At 43.7% G+C, this 25,849-nt stretch overlaps 2 protein-coding genes across 2 annotated transcripts in view; both read right to left on the bottom strand.

Annotated features, from left to right (window-relative positions):
• Window positions 1-13,200: 13,200 nt before the first annotated feature.
• Window positions 13,201-16,780, bottom strand: LOC134070275 (WD repeat, SAM and U-box domain-containing protein 1-like). The gene is made up of 3 exons (XM_062526571.1): window positions 16,682-16,780; window positions 15,709-15,851; window positions 13,201-14,402 (listed from the first exon to the last, which is right to left on the bottom strand). Exons 1-3 carry the CDS (start codon window positions 16,763-16,765, stop codon window positions 14,282-14,284), a joined length of 348 nt encoding a protein of 115 aa, XP_062382555.1. The 5' UTR covers window positions 16,766-16,780; the 3' UTR covers window positions 13,201-14,281.
• A 1,954-nt stretch (window positions 16,781-18,734) lies between these two features.
• Window positions 18,735-25,849, bottom strand: part of LOC134070498 (uncharacterized) — a 36,611-nt gene continuing 29,496 nt past the window's right edge. Inside the window, exons 19-26 of the mRNA XM_062526884.1 lie at window positions 24,788-24,933; window positions 23,585-23,745; window positions 23,216-23,337; window positions 21,811-21,908; window positions 21,328-21,452; window positions 21,080-21,204; window positions 20,353-20,498; window positions 18,735-18,786 (exon numbers count right to left, since the gene is read on the bottom strand). Coding sequence (XP_062382868.1) covers window positions 18,735-18,786; window positions 20,353-20,498; window positions 21,080-21,204; window positions 21,328-21,452; window positions 21,811-21,908; window positions 23,216-23,337; window positions 23,585-23,745; window positions 24,788-24,933 — 975 coding nt within the window. The remainder of the gene's footprint in view (window positions 18,787-20,352; window positions 20,499-21,079; window positions 21,205-21,327; window positions 21,453-21,810; window positions 21,909-23,215; window positions 23,338-23,584; window positions 23,746-24,787; window positions 24,934-25,849) is intronic.

Raw genomic sequence — 25,849 nt, 5'->3', positions numbered from 1 at the left:
TGTGTTCAGGAAAACGTCTTTATTTAAGACTATGTCGTGCCCGCGTGAGTTTAACAGGTGCGATAATTCAAAATCCCCATGTTATTTTCCCATAGGAAAAATCGCCAGATACCGAATCTCAAAGATGGCAGCTTTTTTGTAGGCGAACTTCAGAGGTCTATTGTGTATGTGAGGGACACAGCTAGGTCCATCGGGTGTGCGAGGGGTGGGGCAGGGCAGAGCCTGCAGGTACTGTGGAGCAGAGTCTCTCAGGTGTGTGAGGCACACAATAGGATCCACCAGGTGTGTGAAAGACGCAGCGGACTCTGTCTGGTGTGTGGTGCTGTGCTGCAGATGGAGAAGAGGCCGTCAGCTGTGCTGTGTTGTGCTGCAGATGAAACAGGGACCGATGGTTGTGATGGCAATGAAGCAGAGGTTGACCAAAGACTGTGTGGTGTGTATGGGACAGAGAAGAGGTCGGTTGAACAGGTCAAACTGCAGGATGTTGTCAATCCACAACTGCGTCCTGTCTGAGGAATCCCCTCAGATCCTGCTGTATCAGGGAGTACAGGTGCTCCATCACGATGAGTTGTTCTGCACAAACACACAAGCACAAGCAAAAGACATGAGACATGTACTAATCAAAAGACAGAGCTGGTCACAGTGCTTAATAACATTTCCTGGGGAGATGTAACAGAAGAAGGTAACGTTGGCAACACTGCTTGAGCTCCCATGTTTACAAAAAGTAACGTTTCGACCCTTGGGTCTTTCTCAGGCAAATGAACCAATACTCTAACTAAGGTTACACTATGTCTGTGGTCTCCAAACTTTCACAAAGAGTGGACCTCCAGAGATCGCCAGGGCCATTGATGAACTGACCACAGATAGATCGCACCATCGCGCTCATACTATGCTAGACTACCGTTGACAACATAGCGATATTTCATGACATAATCGGACACATACGCTTATATAACGCGAGGACATTAACAATATACTTCTGAACAAATAAATACATGGTATGAATTCATAATTTAGGCTACTGTAGTGCGACATTTCATCAAAAGCCTCGTTTGTATGTGGACAAACCTACGATGCTAAGATAGCCATCTGATACCTTAAAACCAGCGCGTCAGTATTGTAACAACTACGCCATAACATCCCACATAAACGTGAAAATTAGACCCATAACAAATTAGATTACACTTCTTACCTTGGGTTAATGAGTAGTGAGGAAAACCCATAGTTTTGAGTCCATAACGCGTGTAGCCCGTCGATGGCTTTGGTGTAGCTAGCTCCGCTCCACGGAACTACTTACTGTGGTCAATATCTTCTTCTTCTTCATATGGCGGTTGACATACTGTGCTCAATAGCGCCATATCCGATATACCTGTACATTGTGGCCAAAAAGAGCGTTGCACCACTACCTACTGGGGAGGGGGGGAGGTGGGTAGCTCTTGCGCTTGAATCCATAGTAAAGCTGTCAGTCAAAACGCATCAGCCAATAGGAATGCACCCCACAGACACCCACCCACATGTGAAGTTTGTGCCAGAATCGCAAGCAAAGAAACAGGCAGCGCAAACGCGAGAGCCAGAATCGAAACTGAAAAAGCCAGGAGCAAACAAACGAATGATGTCGCTGCAAATGATTGTTGTTATTGTAAACCAAAAGACAAGTTATTCAAACAGGTTTTTTTTTGCAACTACACAAATAATTTGTTTGCGAGTTTAGATTTTTTTTTTCGACTTTATTTTTTTTGTTTAGATTTTTTATTTGATATTTTGATTAATTGATTTTTGTTTGAATTTGAAAAAGTATTGTTTGAACTTTTTGGCACAAACGAAACTCCATACACTAACAACCACCCCTCAAAGTTCATTGTCCATAAGTCCAAACAATAAGCATACAAATCCGACAATCCAAAACGATAACGAGATCTCCCAGAAACGAAAAACAAGTTTGTTGAGTAGCCTAGTCCTTCCAACAATCTCAGCTTTTGCGTTTGTTAGATAAAAGGCATCCTGTCCTGCTGTATTCCAATGAGAAATCATCCACAAGGTAGGCTAAGGGTCACGGTAATGCAGCATGCAGGAATCTATATACGCACAAAACGAATTATATCGCCCAAAACTAATGAATGGGTTGAGTCGTCTGGCTGTGTCAGCAGACTGCAGTCGGTCTCGAGGGGTTACATAGCGCACGTACTTGAATTTTAATCTGAAGAAGACCACACGGTTGAAACGTCATTCCTTTGTGCTAAAGAAAAGAAAAGAAAATCAAAAAAGAAGGATTTCAAGTGTGCGAACCTTTTTCCATTTTTTTATGATTTACTCTTGTTCTGCACCTTGACCGGGGATGTGCACAAACTTTTTTACTACACTTGAATTTTAAACCAACTCTTCTCTAGCCTATATCCTATAGCCATACTTTAATAATCAGATGTCATACTCATTTTTGTAGGCTACACCTCACCGGCAAGCACGCACGCAAATGCTGCTTTTGCACATCTACAATATCGGCCAGGCTATATAGAATGGGCTTTTTGGACTGTATTTTGCCTTCGTGCAACTTTAGTTGTGCTCAATCTAAATTATTGTTAGTAAGGATAGGTCATATTACCAAATGGCGAACCTCGAAAATTATTTAGGATATAGAGCCGTGTCCATTACGCATGCAGTTATTTTTTAGGCTATTGTTTTATTTGAGTGTTTTTGTATACCATGGCAAACATAGTTGAAACGTTCGCTCTAAACTTATGTAGGCTATTTCCAATCGGCTTTCACAATCAGCTACAGCTGCGCGGCGCGGCGCAGATGATCTCCCATGAAAACTTGCAATGTCTTTACAGAACTGCTTTCACTTCCCCGAGTCGCGAACGCAACATGCAACAACCGATATTTAGCAAACACATGTATTTCCAGCTCTCAAAACCGATGAGGTCCAGATCTCAGTGGTCTCATAGCTGCCTACAGCCATGCATAGTAAGTCCTAGTAAGCCTAATGATAGCCTAATAGTTATGACATTAATAGCCTATTAATGATCTCATGTCGGAATGGCACGTTGTTTGAAAAAAAAAAAGTTAAATAGGCCTACCGCCGAGTGGGGATATGTCGGAATGAACAGCGGATACCAGCTGGGTTGTAAAACATTCAAAAAATCTGCAACTGCAATCTGACATGCCGAGCGTCTGTTCAATACGGAATAAGACTTTAACGTAGGCCTATTACTTAAAATACGAGGACTGACCATCGTTTCTCCGCGTTTCCCCCAACAAATTTGCCAAACACAATTCGGGAGAAGCAGCGGACAGGAGCGCCACCACAAGCAAGCACTTCTAGCCCAAATTAACATGGCAACGTTGCCTATGACTAAAGTGTCTAAGTAGGCTAGTCCTACTAATCCTACTAATATTACATTTGATTGGTAGCATGTTTGTAGCGCGCCAATTTACCCATCCCCTACATCAAAACAGTTTTGAATCAATCAAAGAATCTGTGTCGGCGTTAGGCTGTAGGCGATTTTCTATAACCATTTCAACTGTCAATTTCAACAATGGTTTATTGAAACGTCGTTTGATTAATTTCGCCAGTCATCACCTTCATGTTAATCATTAAATGAGACTAAGGAGTCGACTATTGACGGATATGCGGTCTTCATCATTAAATGCAGCTGAAATGCGGGATGAAACTTTCTGCCACCTGGTGGTTGTTTGGGTACATTGCCTTAGCCTCGAAAAAAATCGGCTTGACAGCCTGCGGGATCTCTTCGGGAGTCCCGCGGGAGAAGGTGCATTCTCAACCCGTACCCACTGTATCCTTAAGCCACTGCTTTGTTGTTTTGGCAGTATGTTTCGGATCATTGTCGTGTTGGAAGGCGAATGACCTGCCCATCTTCAACTGTCTAGGAGAGGGACGCAGGTTAAGAGAAACATCCCCACAACATAATGTTGCCCCCACCATGCTTCACACTAAGTATGGTGTGTTTTGGGTGGTGTACTGTGTTGGTTTTCGCCAAACATTGCGCTTGGAGTTCAGTGCAAAAACACATCTGGAATATTCTGCTACCATGTGGAAAAAGCTTTTATGGTCAGATGAGACTAAGATCGAACTTTTTGGAGACTAAGATTGAAGTTTTTGGACTGAGCTCCAGGCGCTAACCAAACACAGTAGGCCTATACACACCCAAACACACCCAAAACACACCGGCTACCGCCGTTCATTCCGACATACCAGCACTCCGACATTGACGTCCAATTGTCGTAGTGGAGGCATGTCTCTTTATGGGAGAAAGTCCCACCACTCCGACATTTTTTTTTTTCATGGTCGCAGTGGCGGTATTTAACTTTTTTTTCAAACAGCGTGCCATTCCGACATGAGGTCATTAATAGGCTATTAATGTCATAACTATATCCAATTGTGTAAAATAGGCCTAGTAAAGATTCACATTTAAAATGTCATTGTGAAGACTTCTTGATATGGTTATTTTGTCTGTTGCGTGCACGACTCGGGGAAGTGAAAGCAGTTCTATGGCTCTCATCAATTCGCGGACTAAGTGGAGCTAAATTAAGTTATTATTTTGCTGTCAATACGTACTTTCCCTAGGCCTACTGTATGCCCTGAGCTTGTTTCAGGATAGTTGCCTTATATCTTACATACTTTATGCCCGGGGCCAGTAACCACCAGAGGCGATTCTATAGTCTGTGGGGGCCCTAAGCAAAAAATCCTAGGGGGCCCTACTTACCACAATACTTGCATTGATTTATTTTAGATTTTTAAATAATACAAATTCAAAAAGCATAGGCTATAGGGGTGGCACGGTTCACAAAATCTACGGTTCGGTTCGTATCACGGTTTAGGGTCACGGTTTTCGGTTCGGTATGGTTCTTGTTATTTTTTCTTTAACTCTTTAACACTCCGGAAACATATTTCAGCATATAGCTTAATCATCTGGATTTTGTGTGTTTTTTTAATGACCAGTCACTTTGGTTACAGAGTTTTTGTTTTGGCTTGAATGGTATTATGCATTAGAGAGCTACAACACACATACATTCATACGGCTATCTTAAAACAACCATTTGATAGCATGAAATAGGTGGGGGGGGGGGTTGAGAATGTGATGACAGTGAAATAACCTACATTATGAACATTAAAGCTCACATTTACAAAGTTTGAGACACTGCTCCCTTGTGTTTAACCAAAATAAAGGGTCATGATGGTGGTAATTCTTGTCTAATTGACTAGTAAAATCTGAGGGAACAGAAATCATGGGCTCTGGGGAACATAAACATTGTGAGTAGCCAGACTAGTATCTAGTGTCAGTGGAATGAGCTCGACAGAGGACGAGGACAGATATAAAGAAGTCGTGTCTTGCAGGGACAATAGAATATTTCCTGAGCACGCCATCTCAAAACCAGTTTGCCCAGATTAGGAATTGTTTTCTTTCAGAGCACAGGAGATTATCAGATTTGAGTGGGTGTATCTATTCAAACCACTGAGTGAACAGAACAAAACCTGTTTTACCATTTTTATAATGTTGTGTTGTTGTTACCATGTCAACCATGTCCTGCTGAAGTATTGGTATGGTGTTGCAACATTAAATGTTGCATTGGCCATTTATGGGAACATTAACAGATCCTAACATTAGGCAAGGGGCTGTTGGTATATTATGATTATGACCCTGCGTCCAGTTAAGAGATTTTTTTTGTTTTTTTTGTAATTTAATTTTTATTGCGAGTTTTCAAAGTTGGATTGTATACAATCAAGTACGTTCTTAGTTGTACATGTTTATACATTAATGAAGAAAGACAAAACAAAAAAGGACATCATAAATAAATAAATAAATAACTTACAGAAACACTAAAGAGTAATGAACCAGGGGAGTCCATTTATAAAAGACAAAAATGTTGTTTACTTTGAATAATGATTCATACCATTTAAATGATTACATTTTGCACCAAATTGGGGGGAAAAGCTGCCCCAAGCACACCAGAACCCACGCTACACAAAATCAGGCCTCACAGTTGATACATACAAAAGCCACAACAACCAGTTTTCATGAAATTTGTTTGTTTGACGTCGCAGGGTAAATGTAATTCTTTCCATGTATGTTATAGACCACATCGATCCACTCATTCACTGTTGGAGGGTGGTTTTGAAGCCATTTTTTTGTTAAAGCCTTTTTCGCTGCCACCAAAAGTATTCTTAATAAGTGCTCAACTCCTCGTGTACAGTGAAGTTCCTCAAGATCACCTAGATACATTGTTTTACAGTCAATTGTTATTCCAAGTGCTAATTCTAAACTATCATGAACTTTTGTCCAAAATGGAGCCACAGATGGGCAGTCCCAAAAGATGCTGAAGTGATCTGCCACATCACATCCACAAGATCTCCAACACTCAGTTTGATCAGAGTATTTGGCCTTTTGAGCAGGAGTAAAAAAAAAAACGTATCATATTTTTCCAGTTGAAGACTCTCCAAGAGGGTGAACTTGTAGTCCTCTACTGCTGTCTGCAAATTCCCTCCCACTCCTCCTATGTAATTGTTAAATTACCCTCTTTTTCCCATCTAGTTTTAACTGACAATGTATGATCGCCCGATAAGGCCTGAAGAGCTACATACAATTTAGAGATAATTTTTTGATATGTTACATCTTCGAAGGCCTTTTGGAAAATGTCAATAAGGCCTCTGCCTCTCTACAAAAGCATCCAACCCCTTCTACTCTACTGTTCCCCCTGTTTTTTCACCATACTAAGGCTTAGTTCACACTGGCAGTCGAAATCCGATTTTTTGCTTATCTGGATTGTATCTAGCTTGAATTTTGGGTAGTCTGAACGGCACAAAACCGCATGAAATGCGATTTTTCCAATGCTGATTCGCACCACATACGGAGGTGGTTTCAATATCACTTACTGTCGGATATCAGGGTTTCCCCCAGAAAATTTGTTAGTTAAGGTGGTGTCTGTCCAGGGGAAGGGGGCGTCGCCGTAGCGTCCCCACCGCATCGCCGCCACTGCCCTACGATGGGGGGGGGGGGGGGGGGGGGGGTCGAGACCGTTGGTTGAACTGCAGCCGAGACCGAGTGACAACGACCGAGTCTTTTAGGAAGCAAGTCTGAGTCGAGACCGAGTCTTAAAGGAGTCAAGGCCACATCAAGACCAACCAAATAAAGGGGTTTTCATAATTTACATCACCAAGGATCATATAACAGCTCAATTCCCAAAGGGTAGAGAGGGGATTGTTGACTACAGGAGCAGTCTAGCACACACTTATCTAAATAACTTCTTTTCTGATTTACTTAAAGACAAGGAGGTCAGCTGAAGTAAAAAATTAGTAGGCTGTCAGCATGTTGAAAATGTTGAATTTTGACACTATTGACAGCAATATACCTGGATTTCACATTCATTGTATCAGATTTAATTGAATCAGCAACCAATTAAACATCATTAACACAATTTAGACAATATTATACCTTAAAAGTGTAAGTTTATAACTCCAATGCAGGGCCTTTTGTATCTTTCAAAACCTTTGCACTGCTCAGCATAGCACCATAGGATATATTTTAAAGCCAGTCAATATTATAATATTCTATTAAAACCAAGAATATTTGTAATGGTGGATATTTTAGAATATATCATGAAATAAAGATGAAACTGTATGAACATGTAACATTGCGACTGTATGGTAAAGTATGGTAAAGTTAGTGAATTGTGATTTAGTAGCCTAAAGCTGCAATTCTTTGATTGGAGCTGTATTTGTGCCTGTTGCTCATATAGCCTAAGAGAGCCGGAACGTTTTTAATGCTTTTAAAAACATAATTAGCGAGATCGTACCGCATTGAACGCTAATATTTTGTCACTAGCAACCAAATCTGTCATCTGTCAAATACAGTTGCATGTTCAGCTCTGAACAAAAACATTCAGGAATTATTTCTACAAAACGGAAACGTGCGTCCCGCCCGGTCGGGATGAATGAAACTGGCATGGGAGACAAGAGGCTATGTTTAAAGTTTAAACTAGCCTGTGTAAACCTCAGACAATTTCAGTATTGTACAACACGTGAATGAATAGCCGTCACAAGTTGTTGTTAGCTGTAGGCTAGATGGCACAAGTGTTTGTCACAACAAATTACAAGATGCAGTGGGCTATGCATTCACAGTAGACGAGTGATTAAAAAAAAAAGATAAAGCGCTCAAAAGTGTTATGCCGCTCATCCCACACATTTGGTAGATTCAACGGAGAACCATTCCTGTGAGAGTCGTCAAATCTAGCAAGGTTTAGGCTATTTGTGTTCGCAGTCACTCTGAGATATGCGTGGCAGTGGCACCTGACCTGATATCAAATACTCATGCTGAATGAGCGCGTCGCCTGTGCGCATAGGCCAACTCGATTTGAAAAAGTTTCTTTTCTTTATGCGTTCTACAGAGAAGGGAGACTAGCGGCTACGGTTTGGAATGACATGGAGAAAACATGACAGAGTAATACGGCGAATATCACTATACATAATATAGTTATTTATTTATTTATTTCTTGAAGACGCTAGTTAAGGCGGCAGCCCTGTGTTGTTAAGGCGGCCGCCTTAGCAGGAAAGCGCTGCGGGAAACCCTGGATATGACTCAATCTGAACAGTCGAACCACTTGAATAGGATTTCAACGTGCCCCTTTCGTCATTTGCACTGCGACAAACAATTGCAACGTAATTCTGAGTAACGGAAGTGATTGATTGATTAATTCAGCGCGTGCGCCAGGGCTACCAGCAAAACAAAAACCAACGTCAGACTCAAGTCATCATTTTATGGTGAAACATGGAAAACTGTAACGTTAAGGGTGACGAGATATTTGCGCTGCGGCTACGCATAATAAGTTGGAAAATATCAAAAATAAATCCACTTTCATCCACGAAGACTTGGTTGTGTACAACTCTACCTAATGAATCCAGGTGTGTGTAATTTATATCGGATCTGAGCATTGCACGCCAAGATCGGATGTGATCGGATGTGATCACTTGCAATATGCAATGAGAACAGTCAGTCAGAAAGATCAGGTTCTGATCGGATATGCAAGACATCCGATTTCAACTGCCAGTGTGAACTAAGCCTAAATGTCACCAGCAAGAACAAACCCATTAAAGTCTCACACTTAGCATCTAAAATAATACAGCTTCCCACCCCCAGCCCCACTGATGCAAATGACACAGCCATCACACACCTTGCCCGCACCATGGCAAGCAGCCCTGACCATACCCTGAACCGGTTTTTCACCCTACTCCCATCTGGCCACAGATACAGAGCCCTGGACTGGAAAAAAGCACACTTTCAGAAAAGTTTTGTACCTTCAGCCATCACTGCACTTAAACTCGGGTGACAATAATCCATCCCCTCCATTCTTTTGTGGTTATGTTGTCTGCACTGTCCACTTTTGATTGCACTGTGTTGATGAGGGAGGGGAACTAGAGGGATGGGGGTATGGTATGGTATAGGGTGTGTTTGGTATGGTGGGTGTCATGTTATATGTTATATGTTATATGTTATACGGTGCCTATAGAAAGTCATTATACCCTTTTGAAATAGTTACTTTTTTTGTCTTACAGCCTGAAATCAAAACCCATTTTAAAAAAAAATCTTTTTCCAGTTTTATTTACAAATGTAGCTGTACAACATCAAAATAATGAAAAAAAAGTCAACAGTTCTGAAAATTAATAACAATTTTTAAACTAGAATAACAGGGTTGGAAAAGTCATCATACCCCTGAATTAATACTTTGTAGAGCTTCCGTTTTCTTTCTTTACAGCCATCAATCTGTTTGGATATGTCTCTATTATAGCTTTGCACACCTAGATTGGGGAATATTTGCCCAATATTCTGTGCAAAATTGTTAAAATTCAGTCAAATTCTGTAGGAAACAGTGATGGACTGCTCTCTTCAAGTCAATCCACAGATTTTCTATAGGATTTAAGTCAGGGCTCTGACTTTGCCACTCAAAGATATTCACCATCCTATCCTTAAGCCACTGCTTTGTTGTTTTGGCAGTATGTTTCGGATCATTGTCGTGTTGGAAGGCGAATGACCTGCCCATCTTCAACTGTCTAGGAGAGGGACGCAGGTTAAGAGAAACATCCCCACAACATAATGTTGCCCCCACCATGCTTCACACTAAGTATGGTGTGTTTTGGGTGGTGTACTGTGTTGGTTTTCGCCAAACATTGCGCTTGGAGTTCAGTGCAAAAACACATCTGGAATATTCTGCTACCATGTGGAAAAAGCTTTTATGGTCAGATGAGACTAAGATCGAACTTTTTGGAGACTAAGATTGAAGTTTTTGGACTGAGCTCCAGGCGCTAACCAAACACAGTATACACACCCAAACACACCCAAAACACACCATACCTTCTGTGAAGCATGGTGGGGGCAACATTATGTTTTGGGGATGTTTCTCTTCAGCGGGGACTGGGCAATTGGTCAGGATAGAAGGGAAAATGGATGCTGCCAAGTACACCCACATTCTTAAGGAAAACCTGCGTCCCTCTCCTAGACAGCTGAGGATGGGGAGGTCATTCGCCATCCAACACGACAATAGTCCTAAACATACTGCCAAAAGAACAAAGCAGTGGCTTAAAGGGATAATCCGGAGTGAAATGCACTTTGGATCAATTTTTCGGACTATTGGGAGTAGGCCTACATACGTTGAGTTGACACCAAAATCATGTCATTCGGATGTATTTTGAGAAAGTTCGAGCTCACCGTTTTTAGCCAAAACTCGTTAGCCTGGAAGTGACGCGGGCATGTCCTTTCGCCGCTACAAAATGCTATTTTTATACCTCTTCTACTGTTCCAAACAACACTACACTTACGTGGTAGTGAGTAGAGGGTCCCTAAAGCCAAACCGAAGTATCCCCACGTCTTTATGTGGTCGGATAGAGAGTCCAGAATGAATTTGAAGTATCTCAAGTCACATAAGGAAGATATTGACCTTTAGACAACATATCAAGTGAGTTGGCATGCACTGAGATACTTCCATCATACCATATCATTGACAATCATTTGTTCTATAATGTACTTCCATTGAAACGCATTGATTTTGACTTGACTTGATTTCCTCATTTCTGAGATGATATGAGGTAATATCTAATATTCCCTTTGCATAGGCTTTTGGTATCCAATATAGAAGCAAAATGCAGCAATTATTTTGAAGCTGACTGTACCTATTGTTCAGATTTAGTTTTCTAGAAATATATGCAAATTATTGCATATTTAAGTAAAACTGGTCTCATTTGCATATCTAAACATCACATTTCAGAAAACTTGCAATACAAAAAATCTTTGCCGTAATGTGAGTTAGCAACTGTGAAAGTTTCAATTTGATATCTATAGTTTAAAATTTTACCCATTTCACCAGTAGTAAATCCCAATGGCAAAATGCATTGGAAATTGCTACCTTTGACATTGAAAAAAAGTATGTTCCACTAAATATAAATGGGTAGATTTTTTATATGTTAATTAGATATACCTAGGGATCACAAAAAACTTGGAATGATTACTATTGCAATTAGTTATGGGTCAAACGCTAGATTGACTGGCCTATTAAGAGAAATTAAATTAACCATTAAATTAACCATTTTGTTGTTTAGCCAAGTTTCAATCTCCATTTTGCATAAAGTGTCACCCTTCATTGGTGCAATCTTTTCCCCTTTGAAAATAAAAAAACAGATCTCCCCTCTCAACTTGGAACAAACATAATAACAGTTAAAGTGAAACAAAATAAACGTAGAGACTTCCCTGGTTAAAGGGGTCACCAAGGTCCTTGTTGGAGAAGGATGCAGTATTACATCTCATAGCCTACATGTAAATACTTAATTAGAGACGTACTCAAAAAGTCACAACTGAACATGTCAATCGGGTGGAGACAAGTCTTGCCAATGCATGCCCAGATTGAGGAATGTTGCAGGGCAACCACATAACCGGTTGGTAAGAAAGGAAGTGTATTGTGTGTGTGTGTGTGTGAGACACAAATAAACAAATTGTGAGTGTCATGCAGGGACAATAGAATATTTCCTGAGCACGCCATCTCAAAACCAGTTTGCCCAGATTAGGAATTGTTTTCTTTCAGAGCACAGGAGATTATCAGATTTGAGTGGGTGTTGCATGAGAGTATCTATTCAAGCCACTGAGTGAACAGAACAAAACCTGTTTTACCATTTTTATAATGTTGTGTTGTTGTTACCATGTCAACCATGTCCTGCTGAAGTATTGGTATGGTGTTGCAACATTAAATGTTGCATTGGCCATTTATGGGAACATTAACAGATCCTAACATTAGGCAAGGGGCTGTTGGTATATTATGATTATGACCCTGCGTCCAGTTAAGAAGAGATTTTTTTGTTAGCGTCAGCCTACTGATGAATTTCATGACATAAGAGTCATCTGTGAACAATTTAGCATGATACTGTTTAACCATTGGCTGCCAGCTGCTCATTAACTCATTGGCTGCCAGCCATTTTGAGCGCAGAGCGCCCCCTGCTGTCAAGTGCTGCACAGCATTTTGGCTGGTTTCCCAAAGACCCACAGAACAGGGGGTATACGTATATGAATACAGGAAAAAAACGTTTGTTACTACCTTTTTGTGTTTTTCAGTGATCAGCAGTAGAATATTTGTTGGTTTCACCATCCTGATACAGTCCTCTTGGCCACTGATCCACAATATGTTGGAGCAGCTGGTCAGTCAGATAGAGCTCCAGGAAGTCAGCTGGCAGGTCACTATCCAGCCTGCAGGTCGCTTCCAGGGTCCAGGGGTCGCAGGGAAGGGGAAATTGTTTGGTTGCCAGCCGGCTTGATGCCAGTCATCCCTGTGACCTTTCCTTCATGCATGACCTGTAAATTAGTATAAAGTATAAAATATATACAATTACTATGGGGGGAAAAAATAAAATAAAAAAATAAAACATATATAAAATATGTAATTACCTTTCTTCTTCGCTCTGCCAACAAGAGTGGTAGCTCGACCTGTAAATATTAGAAATATATTTTTTGGGGGGGCCTTTTATGTCTTTAATGACAGTGACAGTGGAGAGACAGCAGGGGTGGGATCCGAAGAGGAGCACGGGGCGGGAATCAAACCGGTCGCCGGTACTTACTTGGAGTCACAGTAGGCTTACTGATGTCCAATGGCAGGTAGACGCAACCTAATTAAACAGAAGTTCTGAACACACTGGATTTTGTGTTTTTTTGTTTTTTTTTAATGACAGTCACATTGGCTACAGAGTTTTTGTTTTGGCTTGAATGATATTATGCATTAGAGAGCAACAACACACATACATTCATACGGCTATCATAAGTAAAAACAACCATTTGATAGCATGAAATAGAAAACAAATACCTGTTTGAACATGGCAAAAACTATGCATAACACAAATGCCAAGGAAATTCAATGCATTTGTTAATGCAGATTTTACAAGTTAACTACAGCAATAGCTTTGCACTCAATGAATACCGTCATATTCTAAACAGGTGACACTGGCTACAGAATGTTAGTCTTTACATGTAAAGGTTTTAGATTGTAAATGTTTTAGGCAACATTCCCAAAATAACAAACAACAAAATATTCATATTTAAATCAGAGATCAGAACAGTTCTTTGGCACTGCCTTCAGCAGGGTCATGATGAATTCAACTAAACAACATCAGCTAGTGAAAATTAAGGATATCAGCTAGAGAAAATTAAGAATATCAGTTAACGAAAATAAAAGCATTGATCTTACAAAAATAAAGGATATTAGGTAGAGAAAATAAAGGACGTCAGCTAGCAGAAACTTATTTTTATGTTTATATTGAATATATTTATTTTGATATTTTCTAAAGGGTGTTTCTGTTGATATTTACATTAAGGATATTTATTTGAATATTTCTATTTAAGATGTTAATGTTGTTGCATGTTGTGTACATTAGAATGTTTATGTCGAGGTGTTGTGTACATTAAGGATGTTTATGTCGAGGTGTTGTATGTTGTGTACATTAAGGATGTTTATGTCGAGGTGTTGTATGTTGTGTACATTAAGGATGTTTATGTCGAGGTGTTGTGTACATTAAGGATGTTTATGTCGAGGTGTTGCATGTTGTGTACATTAGAATGTTTATTTCGAGGTGTTGTGTACATTAAGGATGTTTATTTCGAGGTGTTGCATGTTGTGTACATTAAGGATGTTTATGTCGAGGTGTTGTATGTTGTGTACATTAAGGATGTTTATTTCGAGGTGTTGTGTACATTAAGGATGTTTATGTCGAGGCGTTGTATGTTGTGTACATTAAGGATGTTTATTTCGAGGTGTCCTGAATCTGTCTGCTCCGATACTCCATCACGCAGCGTCTCATGACGCGGTCCCCTCTGATTTCCACTCCACTGAGGGGTCTCCCTGACAACGGATCCGTCCGCACCCTTCAGGACAGAAACCATTTGGGTCGTCTCATTGCTGACAGTAGAATATGGGTTTATACATTTAGTGTTGAAATAACATATAGTATCAACATCTATAGCACTGGTCTCATATGTTAAATATACATTATAGTGTAGAAATAAGTATGAGCGTCACCTAATCTTTGAGATGCCTGTGGGTGTCTGTGTGTGTGTGTGCGTGTGTGTGTAAGGGCATGTGTGTGTGTGTGTGATGGAGGGAGTGTGAGCGTCACCTACTCTCTGAGATGCCTGTGTGTGTGTGTGTGTGTGTGTGTGTGTGTGTAAGGGCATGTGTGTGTGTGTGTGTGTGTGTGTGTGATGGAGGGAGTGTGAGCGTCACCTACTCTCTGAGATGCCTGTGTGTGTGTGTGTGTGTGTGTGTGTGTGTGTGTGTGTGTGTGTGTGTGTGTGTGTGTGTGTGTGTGTGTGTGTGTGAGGGCATATGTGTGTGATGGAGGGAGTGTGAGCGTCACCTACTCTCTGAGATGCCTGTGTGTGTGTGTGTGTGTGTGTGTGTGTGTGTGTGTGTGTGTGTGAGGGCATGTGTGTGTGATGGAGGGAGTGTGAGCGTCACCTACTCTCTGAGATGCCTGTGTGTGTGTGTGTGTGTGTGTGTGTGTGTGTGTGTGTGTGGGCAAGTGTGTGTGATGGAGGGAGTGTGAGCGTCACCTACTCTCTGAGATGCCTGTGTGTGTGTGTGTGTGTGTGTGTGTGTGTGTAAGGGCATGTGTGTGTGATGGAGGGAGTCACCTACTCTCTGAGATGCCTGTGTGTGTGTGTGTGTGTGTGTGTGTGTGTGTGTGTGTGTGTGTGTGTGTGTGTGTGTGTGTGTAAGGGCAAGTGTGTGTGATGGAGGGAGTCACCTACTCTCTGAGATGCCTGTGTGTGTGTGTGTGTGTGTAAGGGCATGTGTGTGTGATGGAGGGAGTCACCTACTCTCTGAGATGCCTGTGTGTGTGTGTGTGTGTGTGTGTGTGTGTGTGTGTGTGTGTGTGTGTGTGTGTGTGTGTGTGTGTGTGTGTGTGTGTGTGTGTGTAAGGGCAAGTGTGTGTGATGGAGGGAGTCACCTACTCTCTGAGATGCCTGTGTGTGTGTGTGTGTGTGTGTGTGTGTGTGTGTGTGTGTGTGTGTGTGTGTGTGTGTGTGTGTGTGTGTGTGTGTGTGTGTGTGTGTGTGTGTGTGTGTAAGGGCATGTGTGTGTGATGAGTCACCTACTCTCTGAGATGCCTGTGTGTGTGTGTGTGTGTGGGCACATGTGTGTGATGGAGGGAGTGTGAGCATCACCTACTCTCTGAGATGCCGCTCGATGGCCTGGCGCTCGTACACGGTGCCGTACTCCGTCTTCACCGGATCCACAAACAGCTTCTTGGTCAGCGGGCAGAGCAGGTGCGGAGGCACCAGGCCAGAGCCCAGCTCCACACCCACCAGTTTCTGGACAACAACAACAACAACAACAATATCAACATCCTCCACACCCACCAGTTTCTGGACAACAACAACAACAACAACAACAACAACAACATCATCAACATCCTCCACACCCACCAGTTTCTGGACAACAACAACAACAACAACAACAACAACATCCTCCCGTTTCTGGACAACAACAACCTCCTCATCATCATCAACAACATCAACATCCTCCACACCCACCAGTTTCTGGATGACAACAACAACAAAAACATTGACAACATTGACAACAACATCAACATCCACCACACCCATCAACAACACCAACGACAAAAACATCCTCCACAACACCAGTTTCTTGACTAGAAACATTACTCAGAAAACCACCACAACCACAACAACACTAACAACCACCACAACCACAACAACAACAACAACAACAACAACAACAACAACAACCACCACCACCACTACCACCCTTCCACGGTGTATTCCAAGTACGTGGCTTAGTGAGTAGGTTAACTTGTTAAAGAGGAACTATGCAGGATTGGCGATTTCATCTCTGGTTTCGGTTCGGTTCGTTTTTCGTTTTCGCTCGTTTTATGCTTGCATTTTCTCTGCAGATCTTCCCCGACAGCTTTAGCGTGTATATTTATACATGTATAGGCTATATTTAAATATATAAATTGCAAGCGTGGTTCTTTGTCTCAGACTTCCAGATGTAAACAAGGAGCGATCGTCTCCTGCAGAAAGTTGCATAGGGTCTCTTTAATCTTGTCAATAAAAATAACAATAAGAACAACAACAACAGATGCTTCCCTGCATGTCCTCCATCTCCTCTCCATCCGTACCTTCTCCATCTCGTCCATGGTTCCACTGGCCACCATCTTGGTGTGTCTCCTGGCCGCCGCCTTGTACTTCTCCGGCACCGTCATGAACTCCTCCGCAAGGACACTACAACACACAGGAGCAGAGAGGTCATGACCTCTACACTACAACACACAGGAGCAGTGAGGTCACGACCTCTACACTACAACACACAAGAGCAGAGAGGTCACGACCTCTACACTACAACACACAGGAGCAGAGAGGTCACGACCTCTACACTACAACACACAGGAGCAGAGAGGTCACGACCTCTACACTACAACACACAGGAGCAGAGAGGTCATGACCTCCTCCGCCAGGACACTACAACACACAGGAGCAGAGAGGTCATGACCTCCTCCGCCAGCACACTACAACACACAGGAGCAGAGAGGTCATGACCTCCTCCGCCAGGACACTACAACACACAGGAGCAGAGAGGTCATGACCTCTACACTACAACACACAGGAGCAGTGAGGTCACGACCTCTACACTACAACACACAGGAGCAGAGAGGTCACGACCTCTACACTACAACACACAGGAGCAGAGAGGTCACGACCTCTACACTACAACACACAGGAGCAGAGAGGTCACGACCTCTACACTACAACACACAGGAGCAGTGAGGTCACGACCTCTACACTACAACACACAAGAGCAGAGAGGTCACGACCTCTACACTACAACACACAGGAGCAGAGAGGTCACGACCTCTACACTACAACACACAGGAACAGAGAGGTCACGACCTCTACACTACAACACACAGGAGCAGAGAGGTCATGACCTCCTCCGCCAGGACACTACAACACACAGGAGCAGAGAGGTCATGACCTCCTCCGCCAGCACACTACAACACACAGGGGCAGTGAGGTCACGACCTCTACACTACAACACACAAGAGCAGAGAGGTCACGACCTCTACACTACAACACACAGGAGCAGAGAGGTCACGACCTCTACACTACAACACACAGGAGCAGAGAGGTCACGACCTCTACACTACAACACACAGGAGCAGAGAGGTCATGACCTCCTCCGCCAGGACACTACAACACACAGGAGCAGAGAGGTCATGACCTCCTCCGCCAGGACACTACAACACACAGGAGCAGAGAGGTCATGACCTCTACACTACAACACACAGGAGCAGTGAGGTCATGACCTCTACACTACAACACACAGGAGCAGTGAGGTCACGACCTCTACACTACAACACACAGGAGCAGAGAGGTCATGACCTCTACACTACAACACACAGGAGCAGAGAGGTCATGACCTCTACACTACAACACACAGAAGCAGAGAGGTCACGACCTCTACACTACAACACACAGGAGCAGAGAGGTCACGACCTCTACACTACAACACACAGGAGCAGAGAGGTCATGACCTCTACACTACAACACACAGGAGCAGAGAGGTCATGACCTCTACACTAAACACACAGGAGCAGTGAGGTCATGACCTCTACACTACAACACACAAGAGCAGAGAGGTCATGACCTCCTCCGCCAGGACACTACAACACACAGGAGCAGAGAGGTCATGACCTCTACACTACAACACACAGGAGCAGAGGTCACGACCTCTACACTACAACACACAGGAGCAGAGAGGTCATGAACTCCTCCGCCAGCACACTAAAACACACAGGAGCAGAGAGGTCATGACCTCTACACTAAACACACAAGAGCAGAGAGGTCATGACCTCTACACTACAACACACAGGAGCAGAGAGGTCATGACCTCTACACTACAACACACAGGAGCAGTGAGGTCATGAACTCCTCCGCCAGGACACTACAACACACAGGAGCAGAGAGGTCATGACCTCTACACTACAACACACAGGAGCAGAGAGGTCATGACCTCTACACTACAACACACAGGAGCAGAGAGGTCATGACCTCTACACTACAACACACAGGAGCAGAGAGGTCATGACCTCCTCCGCCAGGACACTACAACACACAGGAGCAGAGAGGTCATGACCTCTACACTACAACACACAGAAGCAGAGGTCACGACCTCTACACTACAACACACAGGAGCAGAGAGGTCATGAACTCCTCCGCCAGCACACTACAACACACAGGAGCAGAGAGGTCATGACCTCTACACTAAACACACAAGAGCAGAGAGGTCATGACCTCTACACTACAACACACAGGAGCAGAGAGGTCATGACCTCTACACTACAACACACAGGAGCAGTGAGGTCATGAACTCCTCCGCCAGGACACTACAACACACAGGAGCAGAGAGGTCATGACCTCTACACTACAACACACAGGAGCAGAGAGGTCATGACCTCTACACTACAACACACAGGAGCAGAGAGGTCATGACCTCTACACTACAACACACAGAAGCAGTGAGGTCATGACCTCTACACTAAACACACAAGAGCATAGAGGTCATGACCTCTACACTACAACACACAGAAGCAGTGAGGTCATGACCTCCTCCGCCAGGACACTACAACACACAGAAGCAGTGAGGTCATGACCTCCTCCGCCAGGACACTACAACACACAGGAGCAGAGAGGTCATGACCTCCTCCGCCAGGACACTACAACACACAGGAGCAGAGAGGTCATGAACTCCTCCGCCAGGACACTACAACACACAGGAGCAGAGAGGTCATGACCTCTACACTACAACACACAGGAGCAGTGAGGTCATGACCTCTACACTACAACACACAGGAGCAGTGAGGTCATGACCTCTACATTAAACACACAAGAGCAGAGAGGTCACGACCTCTACACTACAACACACAGGAGCAGTGAGGTCATGAACTCCTCCGCCAGGACACTACAACACACAGGAGCAGTGAGGTCATGACCTCTACATTAAACACACAAGAGCAGATAAGGATAAGGATAAGGATAAGGATAACTTTAATAATCCCCTAAAGGGGAAACTCAGTGCCACCATACAGACAACAACATAAGCAAAGCACAACATGACACACAATAACATAAAGCAAGACACAGCAACAGGAAAAGCAACATACAGTTAGACAGAACACAAGCAGACAGCAAAGCAGACCATGGCAGTGGACTACCAACATGTGCAACATACAGCAGTATAGGAGGAGGAGGTAAAAAAAATAATAATAATAATTATAAATAAAATTATAAATAATTAAGAAAATCAACCCTGATGTCAGAGGTGCTTATTAAAAAGCCTGACTGCAGAAGGCACAAAAGATCTCCTGAATCTCTCAGTTGAGCAGCTGGGAAACAGGAGTCGCTGACTCCTACCACTTTTTATAAAAAAGCTATGAAGAGGGTGGTCATGACCTCTACATTAAACACACAGGAGCAGTGAGATCACGACCTCTACATTAAACACACACAAGAGCAGTGAGGTCACGATCTCTACATTAAACACACAGGAGCAGTGAGGTCATGACCTCTACACTAAACACACATGAGCATAGAGGTCATGACCTCTACATTAAACACACAAGAGCAAAGAGGTCACAACCTCTACACTACAACACACAAGACAGAGAGGTCATAACCTATACACTACAACACACATTTTGCGCATGGCTGTATGTGTGTGTGTGTGTGTGTGTGTGTGTGTGTGTGTGGCTGTGTGTGGCTGTGTGCGGCTGTGTGTGTGTGCGCGCATCACCTGTCCAAAGGGTCATCAGGCTCCGGGGCGATGAGGAGCCCGTAGATGGCGTCCAGGATCTCCCTCATGGTGATGTGGGCCGAGTAGTTGCGGTCGAAGATGCTGTGGCAGATCCTCCCCACGCTGTTGACGTTGCAGTGGTACACCTGCACTCTGGTTAAGGACACTACACGCAGGTTACTAGTGGAGGATTAGGCTGCTTCTGAAGTACACAGGCTAGTAGTGGACTAATTAGAACTAGGCGGCTTATGAAGGACACAGGCTAGTAGTGGACTATTTAGAACTAGGCTGCTTATGAAGGACACAGGCTAGTAGTGGACTAATTAGAACTAGGCGGCTTATGAAGGACACAGGCTAGTAGTGGACTATTTAGAACTAGGCTGCTTATGAAGGACACAGGCTAGTAGTGGACTAATTAGAACTAGGCGGCTTATGAAGGACACAGGCTAGTAGTGGACTATTTAGAACTAGGCTGCTTATGAAGTGTGCTGGCTAGTAGTGGATTATGGTCGATGGTCCTCATGTTGCTATGGAGATGGCTTAACTCAAGTTGCTGTTCTGTGATGGTCCTACTCATGTTGCTATAGAGATGGTCTAACTCATGTTGCTATAGAGATGGTCTAACTCATGTTGCTATAGAGATGGTCTAACTCATGCTGCTGTTTCGCAATGGTCTTACTCATACTGCGGTGTGCGGAGGCTGTGGGGTGAGACGGCGGAAGGATACAGGGGTGATGAATCTCACCAGGGGCGGTTTGATGGGGTAGTCGGAGCCGAACTGGCAGTACAGCTCAAACACTCCGTCCTCGTATGGGGTATCAGGGGGACCCCGCATCAGCACCCTCCAGAACGCTGACAGGGGGGATAGATGGGGAGATTAATTAGTGTGTGTGTGTGTGTGTGTGTGTGTGTGTGTGTGTGTGTGTGTGTGTGTGTGTGTGTGTGTGTGTGTGTGTGTGTGTGTGTCTGACTCACTGAAGTCTTTCTCGGAGGGAAACAAGGAGCAGTATGGATGGGGGTCGCAGTGGAGACTCTTCAGCTCCTCCAGAATGCGCTTGTCCTTCTCCATCAGCCAACGCCGCCTGGACTTCCTCACCGCCCTACAGAACGTGTGTGTGTGTGTGTGTGTGTGTGTGTGTGTGTGTGTGTGTGTGTGTGTGTGTGTGTGTGTGTGAGGAGAGCGAGAGAGACAGAGAGAGTGTGCATGCGTAAGAGCAGATAGGGAGCTTTCACTTTAGACTTTGATTTGCTGCACTGACTTAGTTTGATTTAATAATCAGACACTTATCACACAACACATACAAACAACTACCCAGACAGGATGAACATGTTGATGTTGCACTGCTGAACTCTGGGTAAAATGTGTTGATCGTGTCATTTTCAAGAACTGCTGAAAACTAAGAACTAGTTCAGCACATGGTGGAAATAGTGGGCAAACAAAAAAAACACGAGTCTTACTTTTCGGTGACGGTAACTTTGCTCTTGATTTCTTCAGGCAGTTTTACGTCAGGCTGCTTGTCATAGCCACGGCGGGAGAAACCTCCACTGAGATCACCCTTAAGACAGGAAACAGGAAACACACGTCATACTAGGACAGGACACACGTCAAGACTAAGACAGGAAACACACGTCATACTAGGACAGGACACACGTCAAGACTAGGACAGGAAAGACACGTCAAGACAGGAAAGATGTCAAACTGAGACGAGAAACACGTCAAACTGTCAAAGTAGGAAACGCACATCAAAGAAGGACAGGACACACTCTAATGCCATAGACATTATGGTTCTGTCTAACCACTGGTCCTATGGTTCTATCTTACCAGACTCTTGATGTGTCCACAGGCTGGTTCTATGGTTCTATCTTACCAGGCTCTTGATGGTGTCCACAGGCTGGTTCTATGGTTCTATCTTACCAGGCTCTTGATGGTGTCCACAGGCTGGTTCTATGGTTCTCTTACCAGACTCTTGGTGGTGTCCACAGGCTGGTTCTATGTAACTGGTTCTATGGTTCTCTTACCAGGCTCTTGATGGTGTCCAGTCTGGTTCTATGTAACTGGTTCTATGGTTCTCTTACCAGGCTCTTGATGGTGTCCAGTCTGGTTCTATGTAACTGGTTCTATGGTTCTCTTACCAGACTCTTGATGGTGTCCAGTCTGGTTCTATGTAACTGGTTCTATGGTTCTCTTACCAGGCTCTTGATGGTGTCCACAGGCTGGTTCTATGGTTCTATCTTACCAGACTCTTGATGGTGTCCAGTCTGGTTCTATGTAACTGGTTCTATGTTCTCTTACCAGGCTCTTGATGGTGTCCACAGGCTGGTTCTATGTAACTGGTTCTATGTTCTCTTACCAGGCTCTTGATGGTGTCCACAGGCTGGTTCTATGTAACTGGTTCTACGGTTCTATCTTACCAGGCTCTTGATGGTGTCCACAGGCTGGTTCTATGTAACTGGTTATATGGTTCTACGGTTCTATCTTACCAGGCTCTTGATGGTGTCCACAGGCTGGTTCTATGTAACTGGTTATATGGTTCTACGGTTCTATCTTACCAGGCTCTTGATGGTGTCCACAGGCTGGTTCTATGTAACTGGTTATATGGTTCTACGGTTCTATCTTACCAGACTCTTGATGGTGTCCACAGGCTGGTTCTATGTAACTGGTTATATGGTTCTACGGTTCTATCTTACCAGACTCTTGATGGTGTCCACAGGCTGGTTCTATGTAACTGGTTATATGGTTCTACGGTTCTATCTTACCAGGCTCTTGATGGTGTCCACAGGCTGGTTCTATGGTTCTACGGTTCTCTTACCAGGCTCTTGATGGTGTCCACAGGCTGGTTCTATGGTTCTACGGTTCTCTTACCAGGCTCTTGATGGTGTCCACAGGTTTCCTCTTGAGCCTCCTGCTCTCCAGCGACAGCACTGTCTCCATCTCAAACAGCTTCAGGGCTTCTGTGCTCGTGGCCGGCTTGAAGCAGCAGCCTCCTACAGCAGCAGCAGCAACACGTAAACAAACAAACAAACAAATAAACAAAACATTACAGGAGAAGAAACATCTCACAACAGTCAAACAGGTTCAGCCACATAATCTGTCTGGTTTTCACGCCGTCTACAACTATAGTTTGGACTGTCTCGCTTGACGCATTCAATCTCATCGACTGACTGACCTGTTCCGTTGAGTCATCTCGTCTGACTGACCTGCTGTCATGGTGATTAATCTCGACTGACTGACCTGTTGCGTTGGTGATTCCGTGGAGCACCCGGTCGTCTCGGCTGATTTCCAGAATGTTCTCGTTGCCGACCGAGTCGTCTCTCCCGCGCACCAGGATGCTGTCCACCACGATGCCAGAGCTCAGCAGCTTATTGGTCACCTCCACCGGGGACTGGGTGGACCTGAGCCCGCAAGGCAACGCAACCTCGTTTATACAGCTTATAGACCGATTTACACTCGTTTATACAGCTTATAGACCGATTTACTCTCGTTTATACAGCTTATAGACCGATTTACACTCGTTTATACAGCTTACTGGTCACCTCCACCGGGGGCTGGGTGGACCTGGGCCCGCAAGGCAACACAATCTCGTTTATACAGCTTATTGGTGCTGTGCGATACTACGGTATATATCTACAACCTCGTTTATACAGCTTATAGACCGATTTACACTCGTTTATACAGCTTATAGACCGATTTACTCTCGTTTATACAGCTTATTGGTCACCTCCACCGGGGACTGGGTGGACCTGGGCCCGCAAGGCAAGGTCAAATCAAAGGTAGAATCGACAGTGCAACCACACCCCCAATGTCACCTCTAGCGTGCGTACCAAAAGACATTAAAAAAAAATGTTGCTTCATTTCACTGTGTTCACGTCTATGTTAAAGGGAAACTATGCAGGTTTGGCAATTTCATCGCCGGTTTCACTTCCGTCCTGGTGGCACAAACTTGCATGTGTGGTTTTTCTGCTTAGAGGTGCTAGGGGGAAGCAAGACAGCAGTCATTCAACTCAAAACAAGTCAAATAACCATTCCAATGACTCCGAAGCTGATTAGTTAAGGCAAATTAAGCTAAAAAACTTGCATAGGTCACCTTTAAATATCTGGTCTGTTCAGGGCAGGAGGTTTAAAAATAAAACCTCCCTAAAAACTGGAAATACAGAGTCAAGTCAACAACTTATGAAATGCATTCACAATAATGTCATTTTTGATCGAAAAATTATCAAAAATCTCATTTAAAATAGAAAATCATGTCAAATCGAACATTTGGAGAATTGTGACACAGGGGACACTGCTACACACGAGAGCAGCACACACAGGCAGAATCCTAGCCGCTGTTTATGACACACACACACACACACACACACACACACACACACACACACACACACACACACACACACACACACACACACACACACACACACACACGCTGCTGCTTACGAGGTGTCGTAGCCATCGGTGAGGCAGAGTGCGCGGAGGCGACACTGGGGAAACTGCTCCCTCATGTTGCTGAGCTCAGCAGCGGCGAGGTGCAGCGCGTCGTACAGCGGAGTGTTGCCCTTGGCCTCCAGAGTCTGCATGTGTTGCTAGGAGACAGCAGAGAGAACGACAGGAGAATCACAACGCTGTCTACAGGAGCATAAAAACGTATGCTGTTATTTACGTATGAAAATGTGTACCGTTATTAACATATAAAAACGTGTGCTGTTATTTACGTATTAAAAACGTGTGCCGTTATTTATGTAGGCTATAAAAACATATGCCATTATTGACGTATAAAAACATATGCTGTTGTTTACGTACATAAACATACGCCGTTATTGACGTATAAAAGCATACGCCGTCATATATGTGACTCTCCACGGCAAAACCAGTCGCTTGACGCAACAGGCGTTTCCGAGAAAAATGACCATTTATGCAACTTATGCTAAAATCGTGGATTTTTTTTGTGTGTGTTTTGAAACAGTGGGAGGTCTACACTGTACGGCCGTGAATACATTTAACTGAAAAACTTACCTTTTCTAGTCTAAAAACGGGATTTTCTTGAGGTGAGAAATGTAACTCCAGCAGAATGTTAGACGCGTGTCGTTTTTGCCGCTCTACTCTAATATTTACGGTAAATGCACTCATTGACAACCACCAAGTTATCCGCGTGCTGTGTCGTTGTAAATAAAAGTACCGTAAATCTTAAAGTAGCTGCGACCTTACAAAGCGTTCGTGAGTGTTGAGCCGACAGTCAACTTCAGAGGCAGATTTCTCCGTTTTTCTCTTGGCATGACAGGATGAACTCAACTCCTTTGAATGTTTATATTTCAGTAATATGACGTTCAAATCATTAGATATAGGTATCGTTTTGAAGGTTGATTATGCCCTTTCGTGAAAACTTAATAACTGTAATTTTGAAAATTTGAACAATATGACTGATTTTGCTGTGGAGGGTCACATATGATCTACATATTCAGCTACTTACATATCATTACTGTATATACAGTATGCTGATAT

Source organism: Sardina pilchardus, chromosome 22, assembly GCF_963854185.1.
Source record: "Sardina pilchardus chromosome 22, fSarPil1.1, whole genome shotgun sequence".
NCBI lineage: Eukaryota > Metazoa > Chordata > Actinopteri > Clupeiformes > Clupeidae > Sardina > Sardina pilchardus.
This window is presented reverse-complemented; position numbering and strand designations above follow the sequence as displayed.